The sequence below is a fragment of the Mizuhopecten yessoensis genome, unplaced genomic scaffold, assembly GCF_002113885.1.
Source record: "Mizuhopecten yessoensis strain PY_sf001 unplaced genomic scaffold, ASM211388v2 scaffold716297, whole genome shotgun sequence".
In the NCBI taxonomy this organism is placed as follows: Eukaryota; Metazoa; Mollusca; class Bivalvia; order Pectinida; family Pectinidae; genus Mizuhopecten; species Mizuhopecten yessoensis.
The window spans coordinates 66,856-77,490 of NW_018480046.1; the positions used below are offsets into that span (position 1 = coordinate 66,856).

Here is a 10,635-nt window from a genome sequence, read left to right on the forward strand (position 1 = left end):
CACCTTGTACACATCATCACCGCGTACACATCATCACCGCGTACACATCATCACCGCGTACACATCAGCACCTTGTACACAGCAACACCTTGTACACATCAACACCTTGTACACATCAACACCGTGTACACATCAACACCGTGTACACATCATCACCTTGTACACATCAACACCTTGTTCACATCATCACCTTGTACACATCAACACCGCGTACACATCATCACCTTGTACACATCAACACCACGTACACATCATCACCTTGTACACATCATCACCTTGTACACATCAACACCGCGTTCTGTTGTTTGGTTTGCTTCCCAAAAACGTGAACCGAGCAACCATGGCGGACAAAAGGACGTTGTTGGCGGAATAACGACGTCAAGTAAATATAGTGCAACATTGTATTGCAAGGCAAGACAATTGATTGTCTTAATTAGGTATGTGATAGATAGAATTACCACACGTATCTAAATCGTCGCTAGACTTGCTCACCCATTGGTCGTTAGTGTCCGCCACCTTGTCGGCGTGTCGCCTCTTCATTGCGTCAAGGTCATCCAGCTTTGCGAAGAGGTCCTCTCGTGCCCAGTCTGATGTTGTAAACATTACAAAAAGGACCAAGAGAGCTAATTATTTATTTTCTTTGTATCCTCCGATATTTACAGTTATCAAACTTTGTGTGTATATACTCATTGCAAACGTCGATGTACGTTACATACATGTATACATCGGCTACCTTAGGATATAATATTGACGCATTTAGCCATTGTTTCAAAATTGACAACGCGTACGGAAGAGTGTCCTATCGCCTATCTACTGCATACATGCCTTAAAATGTGATTCTCGTCTTCAAACCAAATCATTACCCCTACATTCCCATAAAGACAATAACAGTGTAGGTCTTGTTATGGAATTAGGAAATTTAGTATTTATTCCAATTAATGTCGCAGAAACGTAATAGGCATAACCATTAACAAGACCAGCGGGTAAGCTTGTTGTTTTGATCAAATGGTCAGGGATCGAAACAACGGAGATACATAAAATTTACATAAAATTTGATTATCATGATTATATTTCTTTAGTACGTTTAGCTACGGTTAAAATGGACAAGCATCTCCATGTGAGCAAAAATGCTGAAGAAATATTAGAACTCTTTATCGTGAGATATACAACACAGGTTGCTTGGTACCAACATATCCTATAGTACGGTTCATGCCTCAATCGTTACGTTTGAAAACAAGGGACCTATTATATGCCCCATACCCGATATAACGACCTTGACCCCGTGTTACCGGTAAGACGTCTCTCTGTCGCTACATCCTCCTCGTCCCCCTGTAGCTGACTCGAGTCGAGCTCTGCCCATGCATCCTCAGACGACAGGAAGCGTATCTCTGTGTTGATGTCACCTACACAGAAGGACGGAAATACAAATATATAACACATGCTTGCGATATATTTTCGATTAAATAATAAACTATTCAGAGTCAATCATTTAGCCAGTTGTTTTGCATATTGGCATTCCATACAATTTACGTGACAAAAATCTGTCAAGTTTACGTTAACGTTATTTCTCCATGTGATCCGATGTTTTTTCTTTTTTCTCATCTTAATTTTGATGGAAAATTATCCAGCTCCTGTTTTCGGTATTATTTATGTAATTATCCAATTATTACTACGAAGAGTAAATTACTCAAATAATATTTTTACCGAATAAAATGAGAATTGCGACAGAATCACATCTAATTACGAGCAGAACCGTTACAATTTTTTCTGTGTGTAATCTGTTTTTTAATATCTAAACAGTACAGTACAGTACTGTGTTTTAGTGTATTCTGTGTTATATTACGTTTTATAATACGCAATTTACTTTTTTCTCGCTGTAGTTCCCCACACATGCGGTCAAGGTCGAGCATGCGAGTGTTGTTTTCTAGCATGTGTTTGTCTATGGCCCTCAAGGTCACCTGGAACTGATGCATACTGCTGGACATCTGCTGTATCTTACTTCCGGCTTCCTTCAGACTGCTATGACGTTTTTCGAGGTTAGCGTTCAGATCAATGTTTACCTCTCGGAGATGGTTGAGTTTATCACGAAGGTCCATAATGGCCTCGTTAGGAGTCTCCAAATCGTCTTCGACCACATTGGACGCCATTACGACCTGGAACATTTTGCATTGTAACAGGAGAAGGGAAATTACACGGCTTTACCGGAACCAGGGATCCTCCGAATTCTAGACGGACGCTCTACCAATATTGAGCTACCTGGTCGCAGACGATCGACCAAGTCCACTTCCGTTACAGCATTTTACAACTTTCATAGGCCAACTTAATGATATTGTATGGAATGAAGATGATCTGACTCATCAAAAATTTAGAACAGAACTTTCTCTCTGAGGACGAAATATATATAAATAGGCCTAGTGTCAATAGGCCTACTTTGTTACTCACATTGCCCGCCAATATTTGGTAGTAAAAAGACAAACGTATTTGCCCGCCAAATTGAAATTCATGAATTGCGAACTTGTGTTCAGATTTAGAATGCGTATTTTAAGCTGATAACTTACCCCTTGACAACAAACAAGAGTTAGCTCTCTTGGCGTATGAACAGCTTTTCAATATCAACAGGAATAGTCAACAGAACTTGAACTACGCAACGTAACGTTGTGCATTATGAGGTCATAGATTTCTGTGTAACTTTAACTATGACGTCACAATGCAAAGCTGATGAAATGATCGAATGTACGTCACAATTAACCAGAACGTCGCATGACGCTGGCTCCTTGAGACTACGTCAAACACGTAAAAAAACTTACTGACGAGCAGCAAAGAAATGATGAGAGCATCGATAAATTAGACAAAATTATTTTCAATCTTTCTTTCGCGCAAGCTGAGAAATCGTAATCGATATCTGATCAGTTTATTAACTTAAATTGGTAGTAAATTATAATCCCCATCTCGCTTGAATAAATATTAAGAAGACTATTTTACTGCGAGTCGGCACTTTTTGCCCATTTCCCCCGTTTTCCCAGTGTATGGCAAATATGAACCGTAACAAATTATTGAGCCTAGTAAACAACGGGAATTAGACCAGGTGTTCCTGAAGGGTAAGCGTCTTCTGCTTTATTGACGACACCCGTCATGTAAATATGGTTGAAGTCAGTGACAACAAACAACCAGGCACGCTACTGAGTATAATGGGGGGAAAACATCGACCCTCATATCTCACAAAGAAATAGCAGATTTTCAAATGAGAACTAATGGCCATCATAACACTTGTCCATGAACTCTATCAAGCTGCATCTTTGGAAACCCCGTTGTTTGTCCGTCAGTAGCCGGCATCTATCCGGAAATTATGATATTTCGAGCAAGGTCTTGAAAAACGAATCATCTGCTTTTGGTAAGCGCAGATGTTACTGTGAGGAAAGGAAAAACTCACCATCGAAAAATCAAAATCATCACGTTTATCGTACGGTTTAGTTGTACGCCGTCCCTATTGATCATGTCTTAAATAAGATCGAGGAACCATAAGGTTATAACAAACTTAAGCTTGCTTATTCCCAATCAATAGTTGTTGCTCTTCAGATTGGCCTGTCTTGGTACCATTTCTCTCCGCTAGGCTTCTCATAGTTACATGATAGCAGAAAAACGACGGCAGGTGATTCAGTCTTTCGTTCTATACAGGAGTGATACATTGTAAATGGTATGAAATACAACGCTACAGAACTATGTCGCCATCCGAATCGTCACCAACATTTTGTAATATTTCATATGTGATAAATACTATTGGTGTCTAATATATTTCTATTTTCTTCAAAGATTTCAAACGACGTGTGTGCCGTTTCCACAAGTTAGATCTATACACACAATAAAATGTATGTGATATATCATAATTATATATCACGTATTTCCTGCTGCCTACTAGACACAAATATATGTATTTGATGTGAAGAAATACCATCACAATGCCAGAATTGCCAGTCCCTTTATTGGGTCAGTCTTCACGTTATCATAAATCAATTTCATATTAAACTTTTATTGGAGTTTTAGGGTGTTTAGATGGTCGTTATGTTTCGCTCCGTTTTCCTCGGTCAATACTCAATACGCTATTTCCATAATTTCCTCGTCTAATCGGCGAAGCATTGATCATACGTCTGTAAGAGATAAGCGGTGACACTTTTCATGACTTCTAGCCCGTATTGGACCCTCGCGAGAATACATACCAGGTTAGACGATTTATCAAGGACATAGCGGGTGTTTTTAACTTCGGTGATAAATTCGCCGGTAAATATGTTTTCAGCATATCAACAAACCGCTACTAATGACTCACCAGCAAACTAAACCTTGATGTTTTATGTTTATCCAGGGTCAACATTAACTGTAAACTAATAAAAAAAAGCCCCACTCAAAACAAAAATTAATTTACAATGATCATCATCACTTTTAACGGCAAGCTGTAATGTATTTCCGACATACTCCACGCGTGTATCTCCATTTACTTTCATTACAAATGTCAAAATTAATCTTTGGTGCTTCGTAGATGGAGATGGATTCAAGTGTATGGCATTCTGTACAATGCGTTAGTCCAAAGCGAAAGAAAAAAAATATAAATCAAAGACTAGAGTTATATTAAATAAAATATGGAATGCATGAAAACATTTAATATATGGACAGAAACAGACAACATTCTGGTTGTTTTTAAATTCGTAATAAAAAGGTATTAAGCTTATGCTATATTTTATTGCCAATATATTGCAGTAATACAACTGATATACATAATACAAAGATTCGAAAACGAGTACAGGGTACTTATATATAAATATATAAATCTCCTTACATTCATTAAGCGGCGATAGGACGGCATCGGCTGTTGGTAGATATTTGGTTTGGTAGTTGTCAAATGTAGCAAGCTATAACTAGCTATTTTGAGAATGAGTTAAGTTAATGCAATTTGTGTGAATATATTTAACCATGCAACTTATATAAGTTTAAATGTGTATTTAAAACAAGTGTTTATGTTACAACCACAAAGTACACGGGACAATCGAGTAACAGCCATCGTTGTAGGATAACATTCCGTTGCTGAAATAAAAGGCAATACAATTATGTTTAAAAAATCAGAAAAAAATCTGTATCATTTTAATCCGTTTCTATAGATGTTTCATTAAGTTGATCTAGATTATTGTAATTCGGTTGCCCCGTTTATGTGTCCTTGTTCAGTTACTTTGTCTAAGAGGGAATGTATGTATTGAAGCAATATTTGTAATTGTAAGTTTCCGGTCGATTTAATTGAAACAAATTCTTAATTACAATGTAAATATCGGATAGAGTGGACAACATACGAGAAAACAGTTCGTATACAGTTATGTTTCTACGACTTTACGGGGGATTTTTTGGAATCCGACCCCCTGTCACTGTATGATTGGGTGATTGATACGAAACTATCAAGAATACTTCATCAACATTAATTTGTAACACACGATCATTAATTTACAAATTGAGAAATCAGTCTTTTTGTAGACTTTGAGCTATGAACACGTGCACATGCACGTGATCTTACCGATAAGTTGTCGATGTGTAATGTTAAACATTTTAAAGTATGTTGTTTTAATGAATTTTCTTATCATGCTCCAATATTTGTTTCATTAAACTGTCACAAGACAGAAAACAGAGGTTGTAAATGCTGTTCTGACGAGAATAGGTATTCTACTGTGTCGAACGTAGTGTGGTCTGATGAAGCAAAAGACAACAGATATATTTTTGACAATAGAATTTTGATTGAGAGCTCTATCGATCAGCTAATTAACACAAAAGAAAGTATTGATGAGTGTTTGGAAAAATGCTAAAATGTACACGTACTTTGTTTGACAAGTTTTGCTTACGTAAGCGAAAAGTATTAAATTGTTTATGTACCTGTCATTATGTAAATGTCACTAAGAAAGAACCAGATAAACCATGGTTCGATATAAACTGTAACAGATTATATAACAATTATAAAATTGCTTTATCCATTTTTAATAGAGACCGATCATTGGTTAACAGGGCAAGTCTCTCTGAGGCTAAAAACGCTATAAAGTTTGTGAGGCGAAGTTAAAGCGCGCCTATTTACGAACGGAAGGAAATATGATGGACGTGTAAAAACGTAACAATCCAAAAGAATTTTATCGAATTTTTCTGAACGGAAGGTATGTGGCACTGGTGATTTATCATTAAACGATTGTTTTCAATATTTTATAGATCTCGCTGGGGAACCCTACTCTTCGGATCATGATAATAGCTTGAATGGTAAAAATACCGATTGTGTGTTTCCTGAACTAGATCTGGATTTTAGGTTTGATGAAATACTTGTTGTAATTAAGAGTCTGTCTAAAGATAAATCAGCAGGTATAGATATGATACTTAATGAATATTTGATTGAATATAAAGATATTTTTGAACCAGTTCTGCTTAAGTTGTTTAATAATATGTTGAAAGTAGGATATTTCCCTCAAGCTTGGGCACGGGGTGTAATTATTCCTTTATATAAAAAGGGAGATAAAAACAATGTTAATAATTATAGGGGAATTACCCTTCTTAGTCATGTAGCTAAATTATTTACTAGTCTATTAAATAAAAGATTGCTAAAATGGAGCGAATCGGAGTGTGTGGTTACAGATGCCCAACTTGGGTTTAAGCCTGGTCTTGGTACACGTGATGCAATATTTGCATTACATAGTTTAATTACAAATACTTTACAACAAAATAAAAGGCTTTATTGTGTATTTGTTGATTATAGGAAATCTTTTGATTGTGTTACTCATGACAAACTTTGGCTTAAAATATGGAGAAGTGGAATTAGGGTAGATTGCTGAATGTACTTAAGTCAATTTATGAAAATGTAAAATCTTGTACAAAATTAAGCGGGAAATTTTCTGCTATGTTCGATATACATGTAGGACTTTTACAAGGGGAGGCTTTATCGCCCATGCTGTTTTCTTTATTTGTTAATGATATGGAAAGCGGTCTTATTAATTCTAATTGTCAGAGTTATCAATTACAACTATTAAATCTATTTCTTATAATGTATGCTGATGACACAGTTTTATTTTCAGAAGATATTAACGATCTTCAAAATATGTTAGATCCTTTGCAAGATTATACTGAAAAATGGAGCTTAACGGTTAAAAGTGAAAAAACAAAAATAGTTATTTAAAAAAAAAATGCAAACGGATATTACCTAATGAAAGTTGGAAATTTAATGAAAGGACCATAGAGGTCGTAGATCAGTTTTGTTATTTAGTATTAGTCTTTAATTATAACGGAAGGTTTGAAAATTGAAAATGTTTACCTTCTTTTTCTGAAAGAAGTATCGAATGTAAAGAAAACCGTTAATAGTTCTATGGTGTATTTTGAAACGGGGAGATATTCATTACAGGTACAGCGTAAAATTACAATCATATAATATTGGTTAAAATTGATAAAAACTAACTATTGTGTTTTAAAATCATGTTATGATGCTTTATTTGAGTTACATATCAGAAAGCCCAATTGTAAATTAAACTGGATTTATCAAGTTGAAAACGATTTATGTAGATTTGGTTTTAACCATATTTGGATTGCTCAAAATGTACAAAATGAAAGGCAGTTTTTGGAATTGTGTTCTCAACGCTTGCATGATATATTCATTTAAGAATTACGTAGTGCATTTGATAAATCTTCAAAATGTGACTAATAAAACCGCTTGTTGATAATTTTCAAATTCAATTTTACTTAACAAAGCCATTAACTTCTAGTATCAAAAAATCATTGAGTAAATATCTCATGCAAGCACACTGTCTTAATATTGAGTCAGGACGTTACAATGCCGTCCCAAGAGGCCAAATAATATGTACTGTCTGTAACAAAAATGAGGTAGAAGATGAGATGCATTTTATACTTTGTCCAGCTTATTCTGAGTTAAGAAATACATATTTAAAACAATATTATTATCGACATCCTAGTGTCTATAAATTGATTGAATTATTTTCATGTAAAAATGTCAAAACTTTAAGTAAACTTGGTAAATATTTATTGCATGCAACTGCCAAAAGAAACCATGTGGGTCAGTAAAAATCTATATGTTAAATGTGAAACATTAATTATCCTTCACCATTTTGTATATTGTACTTTATTATGAACCATGTGTGATGTAACTGTATAACCTACATGCTGTATTGCATTTGGTAAATAAAAAACTTGAAACTTGAAACTCAGGCAAAAAAAAAATACCAGTGAACACATGAGCGAATATTGACATCAGTAGTTATTGTGGTATATTGATTGTGTGGTTACAACATGTTACGCTGGGTGGTCAGTTCTGACAATGTCTGTACGTCACAGCTGTTAGACCTGTTTGTGCAGCATCATTACCTAACTCCAAACCTTGATGTCAGCAGGAACAGGATACATGCTGACATGTTGTATTTGGTATACATGCTAACAACCTTTACAAGTGTTTGTTAGACTGGTATAGAGGGATTTCCTTTCTTCCGATTTCCGTGGATGAAATAATAAAAAAAACCCTGCATATTCATCTGGCACACCAGTGTCACCGTCGTATTCTTTTTCTTATTAATTTTTGAGAAGTAAATCACGGTGTATAGTTTCAAATTTTTATTTCCTTTTTACTTGGTAAATGCTACGATTTGAGAAAGCATGCATGATAAGTTATTCTAATATTTTCGGTAGAACAACAGTTGTTCCATACCGTCGTTGCTGAATGCACATTTCGGATCATGATACGTTCTTAATAAACAAGGAAAAACAGCATATTAGGGGAAAACGAAGCATGACACGCGTTTTTTTGTGGGAAATATTAATTTCACTTGTGACCACAGTTAATCACTCCTACAATGCTCTTCTTGAACAATAGCTTATAAACAATTATTTCAAGTCGTAAATCGAAAATTATTTAAACAGGTCACAGGTACGCCTTCCATGTTAAAACTTATTTTTGTTTTCTCCAGAATAGATACTAATAGAATTATTATTTATATAAATCGTGTGTGTTTCACTCAGAAATATGTGCTGTTTAGGTAGATTAGTGCAATCTAGTTCATATAAATAATTTAAGGTAGATAGTTACAGCGTTCTGTGTTGAATCTCCTACTAAGAAGAGTTCCAATTTGTTGGTTTCTGACTTGGCATTGATTGCATATTTATCATAACAAATAAGATATAAAAAAAATCCAATAACACTCCTCTTGGTTAAAAAGCAAGAAATGTAACAAAGGCTTCTGAGCTACCGGTCATTTAACTTCTTATGATAATACTAATCTACAACATTACTGAGAATAATTTCTAAATCATTCTCCCTCTTGAAATACACAGTTGTCTTTGTATGACTGTTGAGGAAGGAATAACACAGGAAAACAACTGTTCAGTGTCCCCCTACAGCAGTAAAGTGTCTGAACTCACTACCTTGGTAGTGTCTGCACTCACTACCTTGGTAGTGTCTGACTCACTACCTTGGTAGTGTCTGCACTTGGTAGTGTCTGAACTCACTACCTTGGTAGTGTCTGCACTCACTACCTTGGTAGTGTCTGCACTCACTACCTTGGTACAACTAGTATTACAGTTGTTAATCAGATTATCTTAATAATAAATGTTTGGTATCAAATAATTTCACAAATAAAATCTGAAGGGAATATATTATTCTCTCTCAAAAAACTCATGTTTATTTTTTTTAATGTGTACAAGGTATATTTCAAATAGATTTATTTTTACAGATTTGTATAATGATGTGTAAATTAATGAAAATATTGTGATTTTAATAAGTCTTAGCTATGATTTCTTTGAAGTTTTTCATTTAAAAACATGTTTTATTGTACTTATATATTTGAATTATGGTTTATATAATTTTAACTCTTGTCCAACCTTGATGACAAATACCTTTTATTTATTTTTATAATATTAAGAAATTAAGCATATACTTCCTCCAGAAAGCACTTTTCAACCACCGATTCCTGAAAGTCATACAAGCTTTTTTTTCTTCTTTCTAAAACCCTAAATTAACTATTTTTCTTGTCCTACCAATTTGTTGGTCAATCAGTGTCTGTTTGAATTATACACCTTCAAATTACCACTTTCCTCTTTAGTTATTACAACTGACATGATACCATGCTAATTTAGGGGTCATAGTTCAGCTATTATGTGCCTGATTCTATCGGAGTCAGGAGAATTTTACATCTTCATCCTACCAAGCTCTGGTCCTCAGTTTTGTTTATGTGCTCTATACAGTGGTATCAGAATGAGTTTTGTCATTGTCTCTGATTTCTTATTGAATTTAGTGAAAATTTAAAAAGAATGTCTTCCTTTGCTTTCATTATGACTCCAACCTTTATCTTAACATTTTAATGTTGATTTCTATTTTAATTTAATTTTTACATAATAAAAATAAACCTCAAATTGAAATTCAATTTAATAAAAAAAACAACACATATTGTTAAATATTTATTCGGAGAATAATCATAAACCAATATTTCAGGTCATACCAATATTGGGTCTGATTTGACCTTTTTGCTCTAACTTAATTACAGGAAGCTCTGTGGATCTGGACATTTGAAATTAATTTTTTATTATTTTGAAAAAATATAAGTAAGTAATTTTCTGGAATAATCATAGTTA

At 34.5% G+C, this 10,635-nt stretch overlaps 1 protein-coding gene across 2 annotated transcripts in view; it reads right to left on the reverse strand.

Moving 5' to 3' along the window:
• The window catches only part of LOC110442758, a 22,328-nt gene extending 19,658 nt beyond the window's left edge, over positions 1-2,670 (reverse strand). For both annotated transcript variants that reach the window (XM_021486512.1, XM_021486513.1), the window contains exons 1-4: positions 2,559-2,670; positions 1,865-2,153; positions 1,290-1,403; positions 493-587 (exon numbers count right to left, since the gene is read on the reverse strand). In XM_021486512.1, coding sequence (XP_021342187.1) covers positions 493-587; positions 1,290-1,403; positions 1,865-2,147 — 492 coding nt within the window. In that variant the 5' untranslated portion in view covers positions 2,148-2,153; positions 2,559-2,670. The remainder of the gene's footprint in view (positions 1-492; positions 588-1,289; positions 1,404-1,864; positions 2,154-2,558) is intronic.
• Positions 2,671-10,635: the final 7,965 nt, after the last annotated feature.